Source organism: Prionailurus bengalensis, chromosome C1, assembly GCF_016509475.1.
Source record: "Prionailurus bengalensis isolate Pbe53 chromosome C1, Fcat_Pben_1.1_paternal_pri, whole genome shotgun sequence".
NCBI lineage: Eukaryota > Metazoa > Chordata > Mammalia > Carnivora > Felidae > Prionailurus > Prionailurus bengalensis.
The window spans coordinates 129678219-129704655 of NC_057345.1; the positions used below are offsets into that span (position 1 = coordinate 129678219).

At 39.1% G+C, this 26437-nt stretch overlaps 1 protein-coding gene across 1 annotated transcript in view; it reads left to right on the top strand.

Moving 5' to 3' along the window:
- Positions 1 to 22541, top strand: part of THSD7B (thrombospondin type 1 domain containing 7B) — a 627465-nt gene extending 604924 nt beyond the window's left edge. Inside the window, exons 22-28 of the mRNA XM_043573363.1 lie at positions 3541 to 3700; positions 4724 to 4897; positions 4998 to 5093; positions 7747 to 7829; positions 9828 to 10020; positions 13551 to 13638; positions 21360 to 22541. Of these exons, the coding sequence (XP_043429298.1) occupies positions 3541 to 3700; positions 4724 to 4897; positions 4998 to 5093; positions 7747 to 7829; positions 9828 to 10020; positions 13551 to 13638; positions 21360 to 21441 (876 nt within the window). The 3' untranslated portion in view covers positions 21442 to 22541. The remainder of the gene's footprint in view (positions 1 to 3540; positions 3701 to 4723; positions 4898 to 4997; positions 5094 to 7746; positions 7830 to 9827; positions 10021 to 13550; positions 13639 to 21359) is intronic.
- The last annotated feature ends 3896 nt before the right edge of the window (positions 22542 to 26437 follow it).

Consider the following 26437-nt stretch of genomic DNA (forward strand, 5'->3'; position numbering starts at 1 on the left):
GCTGCAGTTTAACTTAATTCAGGCAAAACTCTCAAAAAACAAGTCTAGGTAGTGAATTGTTCTGGGGTGGGCACCTTACCGGAACAGGGCCAGTCAGCTTTCTTCCCTAAGAATTTGGAATAGTATTGGATCTGTTCAAAGATTGTGTATCCGGGTACTCTTGCTGCATTTTCCTGCCCTGTAGATAAAATAAGTGACTCTGAAGCAAACGAGAACAAAGAAGGTGCCACACAAAGAGAGGAGGCAAAAAAGAAAGGGAATCATGATGATATGAGTTGAATTTTGCCTGAGTTCAAGCTGCATTTCTGCTTTTTCTGAAGCTTGTGAACTCTTTGTGAGACAGATAATTCAGTATCTCTTTAGCGGGTTGCCTTTTCTTAAATGTATATGTAAACAGAGTTTGGAATTACTGATTAAAATACATGTGGGCCTCTGCACACAAAGGCAGATCACGTCTCTCACAGCTGCACTTCTCCTTGTCCTGGCTACCCTTACCTGCCAAATAACAGGTTGGGTGCTCATTCACTGAGGGTGGTGGTGATGTCCAAGTGGCTGACTGCCATCCAATGGATCAAACCATCAGAGAAGCTACAACAGGGCACAGTGGATGTAGCAAAATGCCACTAACATAGAAAGAGATTAGCAAAAGGAAGTGTTTATCCTTAGGCTTCGCTTTTATTTTATTTTTTAGTGTTGTCTAGCTCTTTCTATCCAAATTCCTCAGTTGATAACATGTATCCACACATATGTTCATGAATCTGTTGTACGGGCTCAGACTCCCAGAGTCTAACAGGCTTAATGTTGGCCAAGGTTCTGCCAGTTCCTAACTCTGCCATTTCTGCCAAATCTGTAAACTCTCCAAGTCTGTTTTTCTTACCTCTATCAGGAGAGTAGAAATAGTACCTGTTTTTTTCTGGGAGCTTTTGGTAGGAATTAGAGAGTTTATATACAGTGCATACCTTGGTACCTGACGTAAATTAAGAGCTCAATAAATTGTAGTTGCTATTATAATTTTGATTAAGACTATGATTATGATTATTATCACCATCTGCCTCTCCACATCTGGAGAGTATACAAAACATCCATCAATGATGCAGACAGTGGAGAGTCAGCGAGAGAATCCTCACTTGTTGATATTCTTGCTCAAAGAAGCCTGGGTCTACTTTCAGTCCCTTAGTGTGGAAAGCTTCATGAATGACAGTGAGTGAATGCTTGCCTTATGAATGAAATTATCATTCTAATGCTGATTTCTCTTCATCTTACGGCTGCTGTCAAAGATATAGGAGATTAAGGTTGAATATGGGTACATACTAGGAACACATTCTTGTTTGTCTTGGTTTTTAAAGGGATCCCTGATGTAGACTTGTTTCCTGTCACTTCTTCACACTCCCATCTCCTGGAATGTCAAACAAAACTCTAATCAACTGCATCTTCTGTTACCTGAGGTTTCAGAAGGCAAATTTCATACACTGCCAAGTCTTCAGAATCTTCTTTCCAAGTACTCTATAGCAAAACATACAGCTTAGACAATTCTGCAATGGATCCATCATCCAGATGATAACTTATAAAAGAGAACCCTCTCCCCAAAAAGAAATTCAACTTACACTAGTTATTTTCCACTTTAGAGAGTAAACACTTATTAGAGGATTTGCCTTAAATGAATCTACTGTGTCTGGACTTTGAACCTCTGCTTATCTCCCAAAAAATGCACTCAGGTCAAAATTAGGGTGCATTTATTTGAAAGCTTCACAATAGCCACAAAAATTATTATAGCAATTATGAAGTATTGATAAATCAGTTGTGTGAATTGCCATCTTAAACAATTGTTAATCCTTGTGAAAAAATCTCTAGAAGCAAAGGGGATACTCCCCAATTTATGTGCCTATTCAGGTTTTTAAGCTTTAAATGGCTACAACTTGGACCTCCCCTAAGTTGTACCTTTTCTTTCTTGACAGTATGTCTTTAAATCATAATTTTCTTGTTATGTCAAGAATTTTTCTCAACAGCCACTCTGTAACATCGTGTACCTCTAGCAGTCTGTCCACGACCTGCCCTTGGCATTCAGCAGTTGCTGCCACAGGGCCTTGACCTGATCGGTTCTCAGCTGGCCTTCCAGTCCCCAGACCCGTTCCATGCCCTGGCACGCTGTCATGACTACTTTAGCTGACCACCTCATCCTGCTTTGCTTCTGCCACAAAAATCCACAAAAGCTCCAAAGCCTAAGAAAGGCCGTTTCTGGCTCCTGCAGGGGGCAGGGCATAAAAAGAACAAGAACCCCAGTTTCCCAGTGCAAAGCAGTTTTCACATTGTCACCTAATAACGGGTTAGTGGATTATAGCATGTGGTATCCCTGACTGCAGTAACAGAGGTGCAGAGGTGGGAGCTCTCTCTCTAGCTTTTTCTCTCTCCATCTCTCCCACCACATGAGCAGGAGTTATGAAAACTCCAGCTCGTACACTGACTTCTGGATTTTTTGGAAATTGAGCAACACACCTTGGAAGTTTAGGGGAGTTAATACTGCCTGGGATTGCTTCCCTCCCCCATCTTGGATGGTATACAGGCATGTTACCACATGGCCTGTTTGGAAGATATGGGTGACCAAGAAACCAGCTGTGTTTACTTGTGAAGTTGAGGCCAGCTTGGTAACATACTACCTTTTATTTGCTTTCCCTCTGTTCCTGCTCTAGTTCTTTACTCTCACTCTGCCATCCTAGGATCTCACCTCCTTAGCATAGAAGCTTTGCCTTAGGCTTTGTTTTCTAAGCTATTTATGGAAAAACAGAGCTACTGTCTAGAGTTATCCAAATATCCAGTGGACTTCCTTTTGAAGTATGAGCACTTGACAAAAACTGAGGTGAAAATACTGATGTGTATCTGCCAAAAATGTTATAGTAGGAAACTTTTCATCAGGCAGATGGTTAGGTAAAATAACCACAAAGAGCTTTCTAGTTCTAAGCTTCTGTTTCTGTGAGACATTGCACAAATTTTTCTAATTGCCCAAAAAATCTGAGTGTGACTTGTATTAAATATCTTCAAAGAACATTATTTAACACAGAAGGCATGCTGGGAAAACAACTTCATGTGGCAAGAGAGAAAATCGGTGTTTTATTGAGAACTCCAACCTAATCCATATGAGAAAGTACTGAATTCCCTACAAAAGGAAAACCAGCAAAGTAAAAGAGAAATGTATGCCCTATGGCTGTACATACTCTCTTGGGGAGTGATTATGGATTAGGTTATTTTAATACATACACCTAGACAAATTTTGTATGTTTTTTTTTTTCTTTTTCAATCCTGGCTGAGTTCCAAAATGAATCATCAGAGTCTGAGTACATACATTCCATGGAATAAATTTGCATTTCTACTTTAGCTTCTCTTTCAGCTCTAGGAGGATTACTTAGTGATACTTTATTGTCAACAATTGAAAGATAACTCCCAAGAGGAGGAAGCTGTGGATTTTCTTGGGCAAGAGGTGGCAGGAGCCAAAAATACTGTGAGATGCTAATTGGGTAATTGTAACAGCATCCTTTCCTTTCTTAGGGTGGAGACTGTGGGGAAGGAGTCCAGATCCGCAGCTTTTCCTGTGTGGTCCACAATGGTTCAGTCTCTCACTCAGCTGTAAGTGTGGACGAGGCACTGTGTGGAGAAATGCCCTTTCAAGACACCATCCTGAAACAGCCATGTTCTGTGCCTTGCCCAGGTATGCGATTTTAAATGATTGGGAGGGACTTCCCTGGTGATTTTAATTTTTTTTTTTTTTTTTTTTTTGGAGAACGTCTAATTAAAGTTGAAATTCCCTATTAGCCACAATAAAAATGCAATAAAGTTATCACTTTATAATATCCTTACAGCTTCAATGGAGGCAGAGTAGGTAAGGGGCAAAAAAGCACTGGAGTTGGAAATTTAAGAACTAAGTTAAAATCTTTGTCACATCACTGGTGTTTACCAGAGACATAGAGTCTAGTGCTTTGAACCTAAGTTTGCTACATCTAGAAAATGTGTTAATAATGCCTAACCTGACAGCATTGGCCATCACTCAAAACATGCTGACTGGATCTTTGATGACCCCATGAATGGTGGGGTGGTAGGAGCAAGTAATGCTATAGATTCATAAAAGCATTCTAAAAATGTGAAGGTCGTTGTTAGATACATAATATGCATGAGTTGATTTTAATCTTAATAACCAACCTAGCTTTTATGGCATAAGTTTAAGGTGCCTGAATATATCCACACATGTAAATACATGCACATGTACATATATATACTTACAAATGTGTATGTTTAGATTATTATATATTCTTTAGACTCAAAAATACTCCACTTCAGAGACCAAATTGTTACCTTTATATAGTTTCTGTGGATGTCTATTTTATAATGTTAATGCTGCTCCTTGAAAACTGAATTACTATCATCTTTACATCTCCCTTTTAAAAAGTTTATTATCACTAGAAGACATATAGTGTTATCTACATAAAACTGCCACTACTTCATTTCAAATCATAGTAATCTAGTTTTCAGTACTTTCTTGCTAAACTAGATTAAACCATAAATTATTATTCTCAGTGTATTCTAAGTGGGAAATCGGTCAAGGTGGAATGTATAGTACCTAGAACCTGCCTGTATCACTGTGCCATCACCACAAATCTCACTGTGAACCCTGTCCATGTTTCCAAGTGCCAGTGTTCATGTTATTTTCCTTGCTCTGTACTGCACAATCATCCAGGAGACTGCCACTTAGCGGAATGGTCAGAGTGGAGCACGTGTGAATTAACCTGCATCAATGGAAGAAGCTTTGAGACAATGGGCCGCCAATCTAGGTCAAGGACATTTATAGTTCAGTCTTTTGAGAACCAAGACAGCTGCCCCCAGCAGGTTCTAGAAACACGCCCTTGTACAGGTACCAAGAGCACTTTTCAGTTCTCAGCCTTGATTGAGCAACACTTGTTCTATTTGTATGTGAGGTGTAATAGAACCGCTGTTATCATATTTACTTGCAGGAGGCAAATGTTATCACTACACATGGAAAGCAAGTCTTTGGAACAATAATGAACGAACTGTATGGTGCCAACGTTCAGATGGCATTAATGTCACAGGTATTCCTGCCTAAGATTTGTGTGGGCACTTCAAAAAGATCTGAGTGTTGGTGTTTGTGAGAAGAATTAGCTTACACATTATAAGCAAGAGAAGACTGGGCAGTTGACCTTTGATGATCTTCATAGCAAATTGTCATGAAACCTTATTTTGTTTTAAATTTTGAGTTGAGGTATATATACTTGGCATATAATGTTAAATTAACTTTGGGTGTACAACATAGTGACCCAACAATTATATACATTACGAAATGCCCACCATAAGAATATTATGATATTATTGACTACATTCCCTATGCTGCATTTTGCTTCCCCGTGACTTATTTTATAACTAGAAATTTGTACTACTTAATCCCCTTCACCCATTTCACCCAACACGGTCCCCCTCCTTGACCTTTGGCAACTACCAGTTTGTTCTCTGTATTTATAAGTCTGGTTCTTTCTTTATTGTTGTTGTTTGTTCATTTGTTTTTTAGATTTTATATAAAGTGAAATAAGAGGGTATTTGTCTTTTCCTGTCTGGCTTATTTCACTTAGCATAATACCCTCCAGGTCTGTCCATGTGGTTGCAAATGACCAGATCTCATTCTTATGGCTGAGTAATAAAACTTTGCATCTTAGAATGCAAACAATTCTATTTGAAGACCAATAATATATATGACAAGGCACACTATAAAATTTCCTTAAATAGCATGTTCTGAGACAAAGGCTAAAAAAGGGTTTAAAACACTGGTCTGTAAAGTTTTAAATCATGTTATCTTCTCAGTAAAAAGTTTTTGAGGACATCTCTCAACATATCCTATTCTTGCACTGCTATCCTAACATTTTATGAAACACATACAAAAGTTGAAATTAAAAGGGTGGATAAAGATAAAATATATTTGTTAATGGTGCAAAAACTTTTTGCTCTAGGTTATAGATCTCCGTGTCACGCACTAGAAACTTGGTTTGGGATATTTTGCTAGTCATTATTATTTAATATCTAAATATAGACTGAGAAAAGGCTTCCTCATTCATGACAGTGGATATCATTTGAATGTACAAACAATCTCAATTTTGAGTTTTTTTAATGGCTTATCAGAGAAAATTGTCATTGTTTTTACTGCTCCTGTGGCTGACAGAGCTTATTGAACCAGTGAGAGAAGTTCTGTTCTTCTGTAGGAATTGAAGAATCATCACCTCTGCCTTTGTCCTATTTGCCTATTTTGGCATTGTGTAGTCCCTTTAACCCATTGCTTATACCTACAATAATTTTAAGCTACTTTCCCATTCTGTAAGTTATTGTTGAAACTAAATACACTGTAAATCTACTTAACCAGGAACACAGAAAGTAGCATCCTCTGCAGCATGCTGAGAGTTAACTGGTGAGGGTTACACTATCAAATTCTCTGCACCTAGTATTTGGTGCATGGTGGACAACATAGGGCCATCCAATGAGCAGCTCAGGTTATGAGTATCAGCTGTTAAGTATTAGAGCTTAATATTTTTTAACTTTAAACATTGTATGAACTCTACAAAGTCTTGAATTTTCTTCCCAATTCCCTAGAGATTTGATACTCCTGGGGTGCAGACACTACTCTTTGGAGATCACTGGTTTAAAGAATGTAAACAGTCCTCCAACCACTATTGGTAGCAATAGGTCCATGTGGTTATTGCCACTAATGCCCAGATTATCCATTTCACCCATAGGTACTAATTCTGGATTGTAGAATTTTTTTGGTTTTGGGTTTTTTCCCCCCTGTGGGAACAGTAACAGTGGGAATGTAGCCACATCATTCCCAGGGAAAACATAGATCTGTTTTCTATACCACCTTTGGCTGAAAGCTTTTCGCCAGCTACCCATTCATAAACTATAATTGGGTGACAAGCAAAATCTAGAATCTCTAAATGAAACCAGTATTATATAAATACAATTTAAATACTGCCCTCATAATATGTCAAATTCTTAGCTTAGTACCTTGAATCCAGAAAGGCATGACTAATATGTAAATGATTTTCAGATTGTAGGGACATTATTCCATCCATTTACTCAAAAATATTTAATGAACACCTGTAAGTACTGTGTCATATGTATGACTGCCTCTCCTGGAGCTTATACATTTGCTTTTAAAAATGTGTAAAGCTTCATTTTTATGATCGTGTGTGTGTGTTCCAGTTGAGATACATTTAAAACTGTTACCAAAGTGTTTGCTATTGTCGTCCATGAATCCATCAGTGGCATTCTTTTCACATTTGGTTGTTGCCAGTTGGCTTATTCCCTAGTTAGGGTATTCAGGAGCAGGAGAAAAATATACATAGAATGAGTCTTTGAGCAGATCTATTTTCTGCTCCAGAACTTACATTGAAATTTCATCAGTTCTTTTCCTGATCCCTGCACGCAGATGTTACCCTCAAGCAGAGCTGTATGATAGAATGACAATGCCAATGAGCAGGTGTAAAAACTACTGTGACCATCTTGTTAGCAGAGCCTCCCCTCTTGAACAATGCTTCCTGGAGTAATCTATAAAATACGGCTGGACCATATGTCAAGCAAATGGATATAAAAAAAAAATACTGTTATAGTGTGGCCATTGCCAGAGAGGAAAGAGGAAAAAAAAAATTAATGTTTACCATAGCAAAGTCCACAAGTGATGGTGGGTTTTTTGTTTTTTTGTAGGAGGCTGCTCCCCTCAGGCCCGTCCCTCTGCCATTCGGCAGTGTAATCCAGCCTGCAGGAAACCTTTCTCCTACTGTACCCAGGTGAGTCCGGTGCGGGAGCCTTCTACAGTTAATTGCTGTCTTATGCATATGCTATTGGGTGTTTTCCAGGGGGCTCCAGCCCCAGCAGCAGTTCCGTGTGCTCACGGTACCATCTAGAGGAGTTTGCAGGAATAAATGCAGGTATTAAGGATTTTTCTTTGTAGAGCCATGTCTTATGGAGAACAGTCTTTTTCTGTAACTCTGACTATAGCCAAATCTACCTTTCAGATGTCTAGTTTATATTATCTCTGCTTACTGATAAATGTTCTTCGTGGATTTATTCTTTATTTCTTAAACTTTCATCTAGCCAAACTATTTTGAAGGATATAAATGTTTATATTTGCTAATTATTTAGTAAAAGTTGAATGTTTGCCTATGAAGAATGTATGTGCACCTGCACACTTTTTTTTAAAGCAGAAATCTTTCCCTCTCTTCTTCTCCCACTTACTCCTCAGGAATTAATGCAAAATGTGCAATGTATTCTGTTTTCTGATCAATGGCACTCACAGTGTGCAGTGCATATATAAAGTTATGTCATGTTCCCTAAAGAAATAGTTTTCTTATTATGTGTTCTCTCCCAAAAATGATCTGGTTAAAAATAATTCAAGCACTCAATCCTATTTTATGGATCTTTTACTTTTAAAGTAGGTTAATTCTTTACCACAAAAAAGCAAATACCTACGCTTACAGAGGAGAAAAGGGGTCAGCAACAACTTCATATGCTAATGAGATTTGCAAAATAGAAGCTGTGGCTTTCCACCAACTATCTGGATACCCTCTTTAATAAAACAAATACCTTTTACATTGAACCTTTGGCATATGTGATTGGTTACAACTTTTTACTTAGACTAATTGAGATTACCTCAATTGTCATAACTAGTTCTCTCCATTGAACACCATGTAATATCTTCAAACGAAATGTTGTAATAATTGTCATTATGATAAGAATGCTGCCTGTTCACTAAACAATGGGCAGTGATTAATTCTACCATACTTTTCTGATCTTGGCCTTTTGTTCAAGATTGAGGTGCCCTCTTTAGTTGGAGTGTCTATTGCTCCTTAAAATCATGTGTTCAGTTAACAATTGATGACCCAAATATATCCATCCTTCTGAATCATCCAGACCTGAGTGGCTATGTGAGGCTAGAGGCCTGTTCAAATAATGCCATATCAACAGTTTCAGGTGAGGAGCTTTAACAGCAAAGTCATACAGATTCATAATTTTATGCTTAACTTGTTCTATTCAGTTTCACTCCTAGAGACAGAACAAAATCCTTGTTCGTTATGTCTCATCATAGCCAGCATCTTGGAGAGATTTATTGTGTATGAAAATGACCAGAAATTCACAAATATGAAGAACACATTGACATGGTGCCGACTAGGAATGTGATGTATTGTGACACTCAGGTTACTACAAGGAAGCATGTGGGACATCTGGTGAAGTCTTTTTTTTTTTTTTCCCCTACTTAGGCTGCTCTCCTTGAGTGCAGAACCAAGCTTCCAAGCAGAAAGGTAGTTCAGACTAGTTAGTGATCAAGGGTACAAGGGACGAGCAGCATTCAGCAGCTGGTGCAGCAACAGACATCAAACAGCACAAAGTACATAATCTGTGTTGCTTTACTTCTCAGCATCAAGGGCAGCAGGTTTGAGTGAGTGGGCAGGAATCTGAAAGAGTTGGGGGAAGAGTGGAAGATAATTTGATTAAGTGTGCCTCAAATATCTCTGTGAGAGAGAAAAAAGGATGGAATCAATGCCGTCTGTTGTGATTTCTTATAGGGGAGGCGTAAGAGTTGTAAACCTGCAGAAAAATCTGATGCTGTATTCAAGGGTTGACTTTGGAATTCAGAAAGATGAACTGTTTGGCTTTTCATCTCTTTGGCAACTCTGTTGCTGAAAAACCCCAAACTGCCATAACATATCATGCACGTATTAAGTGATTCCAACATTTAAATTCTTTTTCATCACTGTGTAACCGTAAAACTATTCTGTATTCCATAGGGTGGCGTCTGTGGCTGTGAAAAGGGCTACACAGAGATAATGAGATCAAATGGTTTCTTGGATTACTGCATGAAAGTACCAGGCTCAGAGGATAAAAAAGCTGATGTGAAAAACCTTGCTGGGAAAAACAGACCTGTGAATTCAAAAATACATGATATTTTTAAAGGATGGTCACTTCAACCCCTTGATCCAGGTACATTTAAGATGTAAGAAATACACATTTTTCACATGGGGGTGGGGTTCATGTTGTAACCACTGCTTATGACAGAAAGAATGGAGGGAAGGAAGAGACTGAAGAGGTGATGTGGTCGAATTCAAGGTTTCTTAACTTTGAGTGCCATATAAGATGTAGTGCCTTTAAATGTAAAATGTTCTCATGGATGGTTTAAGATAAATCTGTTTCAACCCCAGTGTAAAAAGATTAACATTTAAAATTATCTTTCAATTGTAAGTTATCTCTGCAAGAGAGAATGCCTTTTAACTGGAGTTTTCTGTATATAATTCAAATTAAAAGCAAAAATTGCCATAGATCAAGAATGTGTAGATACCTTAGGAAATGTCTAGGGACCCTATCTAGTTTGAGTAACACTAGTGGAATAGTAAAGAGCCTTAATTTCACAGACAGACATACCTTGGCATCATGGCTCAGAATGTACCCATTTTGTGATTCAGTGTAGTGTCTTTTAATTGATTTTATAAGTGAGTACACAGGTCCATAAGCACCTGCCTTACAGGATTGTTGTTCTACCACCATGCTGGACCTGCAGGGCTTAGGAATTGGTGGTGATTCAGGATAGGAACGAACATTTATTCGACGCTTTCTGTGTACCCTATCATTCTGTGCTGGTTATACGGAGTGAACGATCTCATGAAATTGCAAAAACCTAATGAGATGCTATCATCCCCCATTTTTGAGATTCGGAGTCTGAAACAATGAAAATGAATTTGACCAAGGTCATACCACCAGTAAGTGATAGTAATATTTGAAAGGCAGGTCAGTAAGGCCTTTCATAGATAGCATTTGTTTCAGCTCCCCACTTATGAAGTATGCAGAAAACAAAAGCATGATTCTTGGTGCTTATCATACATACCTTTCCTAGGAAACAAAATGCTACTAATGACTAAGCCAAGTGGCCTAACAGGGCATGGAGAAGAAAGAGGCAGGCAAAGCTCAAGCAAAATATACCCTGGGAATTTCCCCCACAGAACCTAGGCACCTGCATATCAAAAGTGCCTCAATGACATGCTTAAGTGAAGAAAAAAACAGAAACTAGATCTAGTAGGAGAAATCAGATGTACACTCTTCAACCCACTATTCAGGATGACCACAGTATCTTATTCATTTTTTATCTCCCTGTATGTCTGGGCATGCTATAGGTTTTAAAAACATTTCATTCGTTTTGTGACTGAATTAGCAGTAGCTTTAAATTTGAAGGAAGCAGGATATAAAATGTAGCCAGGCTCACCCATTGCCTGAACACCCTACTTCAGGAAGAGAATTAGGGTGAGATTCTAGAGAAATGAATGCTCAAATCCACACGTGGGGTCCTTAGCCTTTGGGAGCTAATTAAAATATCAGTAAGAGCATGTATGTCAACATACATCTGTGTGTCTGTTTTTCTCTTGATAGTGTAAGTTGGAGCAACCTCAAGAAAGTCGTTTAGACAATATGTATCATACAATTTGACCTAAGAGTTCTTTGCTAGGAACCCATCATACAACTATATATATGTTTACTAAATAATATTTGTTATGACTGCTTGTTGTATAAAAAGATGAGTGGAGGGGTGCCTGGGTGGCCCAGTTGGTTAAGCGGCCGACTTTGGCTCAGGCCATGGTCTCATGGTTTGTGGGTTCTAGCCCTGCATCAGGCTCTGTGCTGACAGCTCAGAGCCTGGAGCCTGTTTTGGATTCTGTCTCCCTCTCAAAAATAATAAACATTAACAACAACAAAAAAAAAGAATGGAAATAACCTAAATGTTGATAAGCAGAATATGGAAAAACAAAATATAATACACTTATACATCTCCTATTAAAGAGAATGAGACCTGCTTTTAAGATCTAGCATGGAAAACTGCATGCATGCTCTGCTGCTATATTTGCATATACAAAGGAAACTAAAATGATTCACAAGGAAACAGATAATAGTGGTCGCTGCTGGGTTGGGAATTGAGAGAGAGCATCAGGGAGACTTATTTTTCACTACATATCTTTTTTCAATAGTTTGAAGTTTGATCCTATCCATTATATTATTATAAAAAGTTATATTCTTTTTTTTTTTAATTTTTTTTTTTCAACGTTTATTTTTATTTTTGGGACAGAGAGAGACAGAGCATGAACGGGGGAGGGGCAGAGAGAGAGGGAGACACAGAATCGGAAACAGGCTCCAGGCTCTGAGCCATCAGCCCAGAGCCTGACGCGGGGCTCGAACTCACGGGCCGCGAGATCGTGACCTGGCTGAAGTCGGACGCTTAACCGACTGCGCCACCCAGGCGCCCCTATATTCTTTTTTTAAGTAACATGGACCACATCCTTCTACACTGGGGATTTAAAAGTACTGGACCCTCCCAGTACTTCAGTTCTAGGAGGTTTAGGAGTAAAAAGATGAAAGGTACTTTATCACTCAGGGAAGACTTTTTTTTTTTTTCTTTCTTCCAATGTAAAAAACACAGAATAGGGGATTGCATCATTAGTGTTTCAAAGAGATCTGAATCAAAGCTTTGTTAAAAGTTTTATGACCATAGAAAAATATCATTACTACATTGAAACCTCATTCTAAAAACCTGACTGAGGCTTTAAAGTGTCTTATAAGCAAAAACTGTAATGGGTAGTGATAATATAATTGAACGTAATTGTGATTTTATTCCAAACAGTTGTTGTTTACAATAGATTTTGATAGTTGTTCATCCCATAGAAGCCTTTCAAGTAAGATGCCAATAAGTTTTTTGGACCTGCAGTTAATTACATTCACATAGTATAATGAATCTTCTGTGTGCATCTATCTTTCAGAAAGGAATGCAGTTCCTTGGGGATGCTCAGGCATCTCTCGCAGACCAGTTAACCATGCTCACATAAGCAGAAAATAGAAAAACATATATACACTCAAGTTATACATATTAAAAATCACAAAATAGGGGCGCCTGGGTGGCGCAGTCGGTTAAGCGTCCGACTTCAGCCAGGTCACGATCTCGCGGTCTGTGAGTTCGAGCCCCGCGTCAGGCTCTGGGCTGATGGCTCAGAGCCTGGAGCCTGTTTCCGATTCTGTGTCTCCCTCTCTCTCTGCCCCTCCCCCGTTCATGCTCAGTCTCTCTCTGTCCCAAAAATAAATAAACGTTGAAAAACAAATTAAAAAAAAAAATCACAAAATAGATCAGACTATTGGGTTCTATTTTTCTTAACTGTAGCAGATATGGCATCAAAATAATAAGCAAATATTCACATGTATGGTTATAATTTGACATAATTTGGTGAATTTATCATTAGCTTATTTGGGCATATAGTTTTTGTTCATTCAACATCATTCAAGAAGCAAAGTCCCCAAAAGTGGTGAGAGTAATTTTCTTTGCATGTAGGATTGCCTCGTAATTTTTTTGGTTCTGTTTATGTTGTCAAAATGTATTGTGATACTTTTGTGTTACATGTATAAGACTATATAAACATACAAAATTAAAATAGTCTGAATTATTTTGCATGCTAACCTTATTTAATCTCTATTTTAAACAGATGGCCGAGTAAAAATCTGGGTTTATGGCATTTCAGGTGGCGGTTTTCTTATCATGATTTTCCTAGTATTTACTTCCTACCTTCTTTGGTAAGTACTAACTAGCAAAACGTTTATATTCCATATTCTTATAGGTGACATATTATGCTAAAAGGCCATTGGCTATTGTAATTGGACTCCTGAACCCACAAATAATTATCAACAGTAGAATATCACTTTTTTATTTGGTTTTCAAATAATATCAGAAGATGTAAATCATTATAAGGAAATTTCCATTTTAGCATTTTGATTTAGACTTTTTTTGATTAAATAAACATTAAAAATTTTTAATTTTTGAGAGGCAGAGAGAGGGAGACACAAAATTTGAAGCAGGTTCCAGGCTCTGAGCTGTCAGCACAGAACCCAACATGGGGCTCGAACTCACAGACTGCAAGATCATGATCTGAGCTGAAGTCAGACACCCAACCGACTGAGCCACCCAGGCACCCCTGATTTAGACTATCTTTCAGTGTTGACTGTACGTTGGCATCTCTTGGCACCTCCTGGGAATTGATACTTGGTTGCAGCCTCAGAGATTCTGACTTAATTAATCTTGCATGTGGCCAGGTCATCTGGATGTTTAAAAGCACTCCAGGTAATTCTAAAATGCAGCCAAGGCTAAGAGTCATTACTCCAGATAGTTCTAATATGACCTATCTTGACCAGTGGGTTCAATCAGCCTGTTTAGTACATTTTACTTTTGTTTTTTATTTATTTTTAATCTTTATTTTTGAGAGAAAGACACAGAGTGTGAGTGGGGGAGGGGCAGAGACAGACAGGCTCCAGGCTCTGAGCTGTCAGCAAAAAGCCCGACACAGGGCTAGAACTCATGAACTGCGAAATCATGACCTGAGCCCAAGTCGGACACTTAACCAACTGAGCCACCCAGGTGCCCCTTTAGTACATTTTAAATAGAGGCCAGGTTTTATCCACATTGACCAGATAGTAGAGAAAATTTGACAGCCAATTTCAGGAACCCCATTTTCTAAGTGACTTGTTCCTGAAAATTTAGTTGATGAGTTGTTCTTGAGACCAGACGGATGTAAATATATTTGAATGTTTTCAAGTGTGTTGACAATATTTTACTAGCTTCCAAAGCAAAATTTCCAAAGGATCTTTTTATTGTCATGAGATCAAATGTTACCTTACTTTTTTCTCCAAATTGAGATATTTATATTCATCATCTATTAAACTATTTCCTTGAGGATTTTTACCCAAGTTTTAATCTCGATTCAAATCCAACCATTGTATATTTAGTCTCAAATTCTGTTTCCAAGGTTACACAGGTTTTTAAATCTTTGCTCTGGATCAGTGAAAGTTAGTGAAGAAAATAAGATGACTTTAATTCTTTCTGCCACCTATAGTGCTACAAATTGAATCTCTAGAAATTGGATTTCTATCCAACTAATGTGTCCATAGTGCTGTAGTAAAAAGTAACACCTTCGGTTAGTCCTTCAACCTATAATCAAATGATTTGACCAATTTTTATGTCTCAATTGATAAATTTTGTATGTATTCCTAGATGGTGTCTTAATGAACAAGTGTGAAGTTTAAAGCCTTATATGAGGTTCAGAGTGATAGGATGCATTCATCACTAGAAAAGATTAGAAAGGGAGGAAAAGGTCTTATATTGTAACAAAGGACATGAAGGTTTGACAGATGAGAAGCTCCTCTGAAAGTAATGACCCAACACAGTGTAAGAGAATCAGAAAATCTGTTCTGTAAAAGCTGGGATGTGTTCTAGTTGTTAATTCCAAATCCTATCGTTCCCGCTTTTCTGGAATATCTAAGAGATTGAAAATCAACAGTAAGTCATTAAATTTGCCTTTTTGCATTTCTCCATTCCTTCAGGAATAAATATTTATTGAGGCCCTTTCTGAATGACCCTAAGCTCTGGGGATTAATTAGGTACATCACTGAATTCTGGAAACAGTTTTCTAGCGAATTTTTTAAAGATCAATATAATCCCCCTTACATTTTAGTGACCAAATTACATAAATATTTATGTACAGTATTTTGTACATCTATTTGTTTCATCTTCAATGCTTGGCCTTAATCACCTCCCACTAGGTATAGCACAATAGCTACATACTTGGACTTAATGCAAATACTCCTTTCTGCTATCTACAGCAAAATTAGTCTTTCTAAAATTTAGCCAAATGATCAGCCTCTCTCTACTTAGACACCAGCAGTGACTTGCCATTGACAACAAAAGGAAAGTCATGTTCTGGCTGCCTAGCTAGCCTTCCATAATTTCAGCCTGAACAATCATTCCAAGTACATCTATTTCCCTATGCCTTGGACAGTCCCGTGTGTGTATTTTTCTCATTGAAGAAATCTTTTAAAAAAATTACCTCCTTAATAAACTCTTTATTTTGATAAAATGGTAAATTATCTACTGTAATATTTAACCAATATGCTTAGTTCTGCATTCATACCCATAATCCTATATTATATATTTATTATAATATACTCATTTACTTTCATATTTCATAGGAAAGTTTGTATCCATCTTTCAGATCACTTTGTAATTACTGTTCTCTCTCTTCCCACAGTTTTAGTTTCTCAAGTTCACCATTTTCATTTCTATCCAAGTTGTTTGAGATACCGCATTTGTTATCCATGTTGCTGTTTCAGAAGTTTTCTCCTAAGACCCCATGTACCCTTTCAAATGTATTAGGGAAATTTGCCTTTTCATTTTCACTGTGCATGTTCAATTTTGACGCCATTTTTTTTATTATTATAAAGGTAAGCTCTTCACTATATGGAAAACTTATATAAGGGTTGAATATAAGCCTACAACTTCTTTCTGAAGGATAATGTTTTTGGGAGAAGTAACCTTATATTCGGATGCTTATGGTGGTACCTTCTAGTTTTGCAAGGAGTCGGCTGCTTCCAAGGTTTCCTCCTTAAGTCCCATTTATCTAGAATGCATTTTCACCATTAGCTATTGACATGCTATTAGTTCTTCCCAGTAAACCTCAAATGCCAACATTTTCCCAGTCTGGAATAACATGTCCATGCTTCCTCTTCTCTGGCATTTACTCTATGCTGTGATTGTAGTTACTTCTATAAATCTCTTACTCCTCTACCATCCAACCAAACCTAGGTGTTTTACATAGATTGTCTTTTCCAGTCCTCACAATAATCTAATGTGTTATTGCTATTATCATACCCATTTTAAAGACGGAGCAAGTTTTTCTGAGGTCATCAATTTGATAAAATCACTTCTAGGTATCCCTAGGCCCAGAGCTTACCTTCTTTCCACTGGTCTTCTGGTCTGCAATTTCTTTCTCTTCACTAATCCTACAAAGTCTTTAGATTCAATGTAGTGTCTCCAGCTTTCATATTTTTTAGATGTTCTTTGTTTCCCAAGTAAGCTATAGACTTGGGAACAGACCTCTTGATATCAAAACCCATACCATTTACTGTTACATATGAGCTGCCTAAAGAGTCCAAATAGATACTTTCACGGCATTTACTTCTATTAAATAGGTCGCACAGGAGTTAGAGGATGACAGTTTTGGTGATTTTATATTTTCTCCCCAAAATAAAAGGCTTAGGACAAGAGAACTGCTATAATATGCCAGGCCTTAGGTGTATACTTTAGATGAAAGCAATTTATAATAAAACTTAGAAGCGCTTTTGAGAAAATATAGAAAAATAGTCTTCTTAAGGACCGCTTCGTTCAGATACAACCCTTTGTACATCTGCCATTAGTGTTCGAAGTTTTTGAAATATTACTGATGCCCTGCTCCCCTGGCAGTAAAGATCCATGAGGCAATTGAGTCAAGATGAGCTCTGGGTGAGCTTTTAGTTAATGTAGACATAGTACCAGAAAATTGCTGCAGATAACTACCGCATATCCATCCTGCCCTGCCCAGTGCCATTCAGTAAATGGGCTCCTGGGCCCCCATTCTGCCCAAGTTTGAGAGTAGTGTCCCCAATTCCAGAGGCCCTGCCCTTAGGAATGGCTGCCTAAACCAAAGACAGTTCCGGCTTTCATCAAGCTATTTAAGCTCTACTGCCCTGGGGCTGGAATTCATTGGTACTGTTGAGTACCAGCAATTTGCCTTCAAGTCTGTAATCAGTTTGTTTTCCTGGTTTACTGGTTTTAGCCCTTGCTAAAACTCAAATGATCATGAAAGAGGTCACTTTAAATGTGTGTCATTTGGGGCAGTGGGTTAAGTGTGTCTGACTTTGGCTCAGGTCATGATCTCCCAGTTCGTGAGTTCAAGCCCTATGTTCGGCGCTGTGCTGACAAGCCCAGAGCCTGCCTCAGATTCTATGTCTCCCTCTCTGCCCCTCCCTTGCTTCCTCTCTCAAAAATAAATATTAAAAAAAATTTTTTTTAATAAAAAAAGGAAAAAATAAATAAATGTGTGTCTTTCAAAGATCTCTTACAGCCAGAGTCGCATAATAGTTTTATCTCTGTGCCAAACCTGAAAGTGACGGTGGCTGTCACCAGTGCTCTATTAGGAAGAGTTACGAGGCTCCACCTCAGTCCGACAGGGAAGAACAGTGTGATGGATTAGAGATCCATCCTGGGTATGGGATGAGTGGCTGTGGCCTATTTGCCAAGCAACGGCAGGTCCTGATTTAGTGTGAGTGAGGTGGTCACACCTTTCCTGAGACCAGAGTGGAGGAGAAAATATATTTTTAGAAAAAGAATTAAGGGAAAAAGGAAAAGGAGCAGGGCCTCTAAAGACAAGTCCCCAAGTTGGTGGCTTTGCTGAGGACAACCCTGCTACATATCCCCTACCCTCAGGGTTTTTTTTTTTTTTAACTCACCAGGAAGGCTTCGAAAGCCACAGCTACCCAGCACAGTATCACCTTACTCGGTTTGCCAACATTTAACAACATTTAAACTCTAAAATTTCTCAGGTCGCACACATTCATAGTTTCCATATTAGTATCAATTGAGAGGTTACACAATCATAATAAAACATCGCCTTCATCCAAATGATCCCCAGCACACCCCATGGCCCACAAGGATTTAAGGACTATGTATTAGAAAACCCCTCTTTTTTCCCAGTGGTTGATACAATGTTCATAATTCCTTATGTGGAAACTCAGCTCCTATTTTGAGCACAATATGGGCCCAAAAAACAGCTGACCACGCTTCGGTGTCTCCCTGGCAATGTTGACATAAAGATCCAGCCATCTCTATCCCTCTTCCCCACTCCCCAGGACTCAGCTTTTGCTTTTTTGCCCATCACCCTTCACAAATGCAAATTAAGAATGGATAACCAAAAACTATTTGGAAGCACCTCCATATCTTCCCTCCTCTTCCCTTCCCCCTCAAAAGGCAAGAGATAGAGGATGAGCAAGACCCCAACTGTCATTTCAGATGAATTATCTTGTATTAGGACAACCTCCACTATAACCAAACCTCCACCACAGTGGATGCACAAGCTGTTCCTTCCAAGTTGTCCTCAACTGTCATTTGTGGGATTTCTTAGCACTTTTAAATGCTACAGATTAGCATGCTCTGGACCTCATTTCAAGCTGGGTCCATTCTCTATGCATGAGTCTGGGCCAAACAATAGAACCAGAGCCACTGGAATATACTTCTATATTAAAGTTACATTGAATATTATTCTAATAATGACAAAATGAATACGCTTTTGAGAAGCAGGAAACTGGAGGCTTCCCATGACAGAGGATGCTAGAGCAGGTTCCTTCCTCTCCTCAGTTTCCCTAGTTGGAAGGTATCTCTGTGTAGCCCGTGCCCAGCCTCACCTCAACCCACTGAGCACCCACTGCACCCCAGCTGCCAGGCAGGAACACAGATGCCATCTGTGGTTTTCCTTCTAATGATTTTTTTTAAGTTTTTTAACATTTATTTTTTAGGGGCAGAGAGGGAGACACAGAATCCGAAGCAGGCTCCAGGCTCTGGCTGTCAGCACAGAGGCCGATGCGGGGCTAGAACTTATGAGATGTGAAATCATGACTTGAGCTGAAGCCGGACGCTTAAGTCACTGAGCCACCAACGTGCCCCCTTCTAGTGATTTAAAATTTTTTTTCATTTCTTGTTTTTGCTTCATTATCAAAGCAAAAAAATAATTTTAGAACTTGAGCATTTAAACTAGATGATTCTCCCTAAAACCATTTTAATTCTATCAAGCACGCGCACATGTGTATGTGTGTGTGCAGTAAAATTCACATAATACAGAATTCTCCATTTTAAGTCAGACACAAAAGCCACATAAAGAATGATTCCATCTGGATGAAGTATTCAAAATAGGCAAACCCCTAAGGTGCAGAAGTTTAAGTGGTTGCCAGGGGCTTGAGTGTGGGAGAAATAGGAAGACTACTTCTGTGAGTATAGAGTTTCTCTTTGGGTGATGAAAATGTTCTGGAACTAGATAAGATGATGGTTACACAACATTGTGCCACCGAACTGTACACATTAAAATGTGTTTCTAATTTAAGTTCAAAGTATGAAAATTCCCATGTACACACCAAAATGTTTCTACCAAGTGCCAAGTTAATGACATGGATACAGAGGAAGTGCACTGAAGAGGTTGATGGCCTGGGCCTATGTGTTAGATGTGCTTAGTTTTCAGGCTCGGCCACTTGGTGACTTGAGGGAAGGTAAGTGACCTTTCTAGTCCTTCTCTGTAATGAAAAAAAAAATTAATGCTTCCCCTCTCTTAGGGTTGTTCTGGGATTTATCGAGATGTAAAATGTTCAGCACAGGGCTTGGCAGTTAGTATATTTCCAATTAATAATAGATGCTATTTGGGGCACCTCAGTCCGTTAAAATCTGACCGGCTCAGGTCATGATCTTGCAGCTCATGAGTTCGAGCCCCGCATCAGGCTCTGTGCTGACAGCTCAGAGTCTGGAGCCTGCTTTGGATTCTGTATCTCCCTCTCTCTCTCTGCCTCTCCCCTGCTTCTGCTCTCTCTCTCTCAAAAATAAACTAATAAAAATAATAGATGCTATTAAAATAAACTTGGAGACAAGGAAAGAATTGCCTCTCTGCTGGTAAGGACAACCCCCAAGACCTGGGCACTGAAGGCAGAGAATGCAAAAGTACTGAGAAAGGAAGACAGGCCTTATGGTAGAGGTGGGGCACCATGTGGCCAAATTCAAACTATTAACATTCATCAACGTAAGTTGAGTTTCACCCATACTAAGACTCAGAGTGTAATGCAGGTTGTTTTGCCCCAGATCTGGGCCATCACTGTGTGATTTACCAAGGTTAGTCAACCTCAGCTTCTCTGAGAAGGAAGAGCAACCCTCCCTGACCTGGCAAAGTTGTCAACCTGTGGTAAAACAGAGACCAGGTGTGAGCGGCTCTGCAGAATCAGAGAAAGTGTCCTGACAGACTGTGGTTACATGGCATCTAAATGTCAGGCTTCAGGCAAGAGCAGAAGTGTGTTTACTTAAAAACGAGACCAGGGTAAGGCACAGAAACCTGGCTGCTCCAGCTGCTCATGTTAAACATCTCTGATGTGCATGCGGGTCACAGTAGCTTAGGAATTAGTGAACAGCAGATGTTGGCATTACTGAGTATAAACAAGAACAAGAAAAGTAGCCCTCTACCACGTTCACTGGTTCCATGAAACCATTTTTAAGATTTAGAAAAAATGACAACTTCTCCTTAAAATAGGGGTAAAGTATTCAAAAAACAAAGCCACAGGTTCAGAGCGCTCAATCTTTTGTCATTTAGCTGCTTGAATTTCTATACCTCACAATAGTTTTTGGCAGATCAAACAGAACTCTGTGAACCATTTTTATCTGAGGAATTCTTTTCCCTTTGCAGCAAGAAGCCAAAACCACATCAAAGCACACCTCCCCAACAGAAGCCTCTGACCTTAGCCTACGATGGAGACTTAGACATGTAACCTGAAAAAGAAATCCAAATGTAGACATCAACTGCCTTAACCGCTTTCTCTTTTGTAGCTCTCAGACTTCTCAGTTTTTTGAGGAATCTCATGATGTGATACATTGGGCAGAATGCAAATATTGCGAAAGTAATATTGCCTCAACTTCATTTGGACATGAAGTCAAGGATTATTAGGTCTGCCATTTTGCTTTCAAGTTGTTTGTGGGTGTGTGTTTAATTTTTTGATTCTCCCAAGGGTCCTGAAAAACCCTTCTCTTCCTGTTTGGAAATGGGAAGAAGAAAACATGATGGAATTCCCACAGACTCCCATAAACTTTATCTTCAGCAGCATGATGACAATCTGGAGGAAAGTCGAATCAAGGCGTTTACTGTAAATGACGAGCCTGACACTGCTTTGTTACGCACTATATTAGTGCAAGTCTTTATTCTTCCCATACTTCAACACTGAGTTTTCTAGAGTTTACATTGGTTCAAAGACTTTCAAATTGGATTGCCTATTTTCATGAACACGGAGAGAATGGCTTACCATTTCAGAAATTCTCTGAGTTTTTACCTTTAAATATTGTACTTTGTTTTGTAGCCAGGGGATGATGGCACTTCACGGATTGCATTTGTTGAGGTGGGGGGGGGGGAGTGGAGTGGGTGTAATTGCTGGTTTAGATGAAAGCTAGGTGGTTTCTGAATGAAATATGTATTGAGTGTTAGGTGGTTATATTGGAGAATGAGGCAGATTATTTGATTATTGAAACTGTATTTTAACAGAAACTTAGCCATGTAGATATAGTACTATGCCATACACAGTTGTAATTCAGTTTAATGATGACAAACTCTGCTTTTGTAATTTCAATTTTCTTATCTGAATATTTATAAATTCTTCTTTTGAATTTAATTATCTGACCTCATTTAATATACATCGAACACCAATCCTGTTTGTAGCAAGTCTTGCTTTTATAAGGTTTCAATAATATCTAAACACATTAAAAGGCTGAAACCATTTTATGAAGATAATTGTTTGTAATTGTAGATGTTGAGAGTAAGAAGGTGCCATCTTGTGGTATTGACTTGTATTTATAACAAATAAAGTGCTCAAGAGACTGAGATGTTGCCTATTCTAAATTTATTCACTTATGAAATACCTTTGGCTTTGACAAAAACAGTTTTACTGACAGCTTCCCTGTGTCACTGTTGTAGGGGTTGAAATCACTGACAGAGGAAAGGATTCTTATTCCACATTCTTAAACAATATGAAATAGAGCCAACTACAATTACACAGAGTAGCTCTGAAGGAATATTTAAAGCTCAGTTAATATTAGAACAAACCACTGAAATAAGGCAAATGCTGATGTGTAAAATGACTTTAGAAAATGGGAATGTTAGAAATGTGATGTGGAAAGAGGGTGTTTTCATTTATACTTTTGACTTCTGTTAACCATTTAACACTGACTAACTGGTTTTGTCAATGGCACTATGGTTTTAAAAAAGTAAATGAAAATAGGATGGTTTATATCAATAGTGTGACTAAGGAAACAACCCCTAGAGTTGGCCTCTAATAAGTTCTCTTAAATAAAATCATCAGCAGTCAAGAGACCCTGCTTCAGAAATTAAATCTTGGCTGGGCCCTTTACCTGTGTGTGGTCCAGCATAAAGATTACAAATTATCTCTTGTTTGACCCACAAAATAAAGATAATGAAATCATTTTTATCTCAGGTTAGACATTAAAATAAATGTCAAATGAGATTATGGTTTAAAATGTCCTACAGACACACCACAAATATAGACCTTTCTATGGAACAGCTCCCTCTGAAATAAACCCAAAAAATATCTGAACAACTCCTACACATCAGGCACATGAGAAAATATAAACATCGAAACAGGAGAGGCTGGGACACAATCTCACCATAAACCCCATGTGGTTCAGTGACCCACAATTGGAAGGGAACTCACAACCCCAAGTTTCTCCCACAGGAGTAAAGGTTTGAACCCCACTTTAGGCACTCCAGCTTTAAAGAGCTGTACCTGAGAGATGGACACTCTGAAACATCTAGCTTTGAAAGCCAATGGGGCTTGCATCCACAAGGCCTATAAGACTAAAAATAGTGAGAACTAGCTCTTGAAGGATTCACAGACCCACCATGGCTAACCTCCAAGCCACAGCATACAGGCAACAGTCTTTCTATGAAAGAAGCTATTTGCTTATATTAAAATCTTTGACTTGAGGGTCAGGTATCTAACATACATAGAGGGGCCTACAAAAATACAAAGACCATGGAAGCTGGTGGACACCATCTTTATGCTCTCCCATTGCCTTAAAGTAACCAGTATCTTCTAGAAAGGAGACTGTATATACATCTGGGGCCCTGGTTGTTGTAGCTTCAACCCAGGGGAGGCCTCCTGACCACCTGATTCTGGTGTCCACTGAGCCTTTTGTTCACAGGTTTGATGAAAAGGCATCAAACAACAAGCAGTACTTAACTTGCTATTACCCCAGGGCTCAGCGGAGAAGGAAGAGACTGAAATGACCATCTCCTAGTCTTTTCCTATAAGAGATACATTTACACACTTTGGAAGCTGGAACCTCAGGCAGCAGCTTTTAATCAATTTGAATCTAAATGCTGTCTGAGATCCTCACCTTTGGGACACTAACAAGTCTTGGTAGACCCTCATCTAATGAGAGCCACTAAGAAATAAGTAGGCTGCTTGGACAATCACAAAGGTTTGAGAGACTAGCAGGGTTAATTGAAAATGTTCATCTGTACAAAGCCACTCCTTCAAGACTGTAGAGGTGGCTGTTTTATCGAATGGATAGAAACCAACACAGAGTTGAGGAAAATGAAGAAACAGAGGAATATGTTCTAAATGAAAGAACAAGATAAAACTTCAAAAAAATACCTTAATGAAACATAGATAAGTGATTTACCTGACAAAGTGTTTAAAATAGCAGTCACTGACCCATCTATATGCTGCCTATAAGAGACTCACTTCAGATCCAAGGACACAGACTGAAAATGAGGGGATGGAGAAAGAGATTTCATGCAAGTAGAAACCAAAACCTGGGATAGCTATTCTTACATCAGACAAAATAGACTTTAAAACAAAGACTATAATCAGACACAAAGAAGATCATTACAAAATGATAAAAGGGTCAACCCCAAAAGTATATAAAATTGCTAAATATTTATGCACTCAACATAGAACACCTAAAATATAGAAAGCAATTATTAATATACGTAAAGGGAAGAAAAGCAATACAATAATAAGAGACTTTAGTTCCCCACTTTCGTCAATGGATAGATCAAAATCAGTAAGGGAAATATTAGCCTTAAATAACACGTTAGACCAGATGGACTTGACATATACAGGACATTTTATCCCAAAGCAGCAGAATATACATTCTTCTCAAAGCACACATGGAAGATTCTCACACAAAATAAGTATACTTCAAGATTGAAATCATTTCAAGCATATTTTCTGACCACAATAGTATGAAACTAGAAATCAACTACAACAAGAAAACTGGAAAATCCCCACATACATAAAGATTAAATAAACATGCTCTGTACAAACCAATAGTGATAATGCATATATCATAATAAGGCTTACATCAAGAAACAAAAAGATCTCAGGAAGGAGGCAGTGTAGGAGGATCCTGAGCTAACTTCCTCCCATTTGGACACACCAAATTAATAACTACATGTATTGCACCTCATTCTAAAAAAAAAAATACTTGGAGATGGGCACAACAGATCTTCATCAAGTGTCTATGTTAGAGCTAGTGTTATAGCTAACATCATAAAAATAAAGACATATAAAAAGGGCCATATGTGGCCAGGAACCAAGCCCGCAGCACACAACAACACACAACTGAGAGGGATATCATTAGCATGAAAGAGCTAGGGGATAAATCCCCACACTGGGCATTCCTAGCCATGGGAACCTGCACAGGGAAGATGAGTACCCCTAACTCTGCCTGTAAATATCAATGGGACTTTGGGCCCCTGGGTGGCTCAGTTGGTTAGGCATCTGACTTTGGCTCAAGTCATGATCTCACCGTCCGTGAGTTTGAGCGCTGTGTCGGGCTCTGTGCTGACAGCTCAGATCCTGGAACTGCTTCAGATTGTGTGTCTCCCTCTCTCTGTGCCCCTCCCCCACTCATGCTCTGTCTCTCTCTCTCAAAAATAAACAAACATTAAATTTTTTTAATTAAAAAAAAATCAGTGGGATTTAACTGTGGGAGGGCCAGAAAAACCAGGTCTCTGCTCTTAAAGAGCCAGTATACTTTATCACTTGGCCTGAGACCCAGCACAGAAATAGTCTGAAAAGCACTTGGCTTATACATGAAGATGTATTGACTAATTATTTTAGGACATGTGCCAGAGGGGCAGGGATCTACAGGAACTTTCTCTGGAAATAGAAGTGCTAGTAGGCATCATTTTTCTCATCCTCCATCATCCTGGATAGCCAGATGCTTATGGCCTGTTCTGACACCCTCCATTTATCTTGCCAGGACTGCTTGCCCTCCCCATCATTCCCATGCAGAGCTGCCTCACCCAGCCCACCCACCCCAGCAGGTACCCTTCCAAAGTGACTCCTGCCCCACTACACCCAGCAGGCAGACTCAGTTCAGGCCAGTGTCTCCTCAAAGTGTCCAACCACACCCAGAAGGCAGTCTCACTTGGGACTGATGCGCTAAAGCTGCCCCCACTCCAAAGAGGAGAGGGGCTGATCCTACCCGGCAGGACGCCTGCACTAGCTGCACCTGGGACTCACAGCTAACCAAGTCAGGGACAGGCTCTACCCACCAGCGCACACATGGCAGTAGCAACCAAATATTGCAGACAGTGAGGCTAAGAGCTGGCCCCACCTGACAGCAAGTCTGGGGTGGCTGCAGCCAGGTCTCTCAACTAATAGTGTTGTGTACAAACCCTACCCACCAGCACACACAGAGTAGCTGCAACTGGGCCTCTCAGCCAGCTCTGCAGGGGGAAGTTCCTAT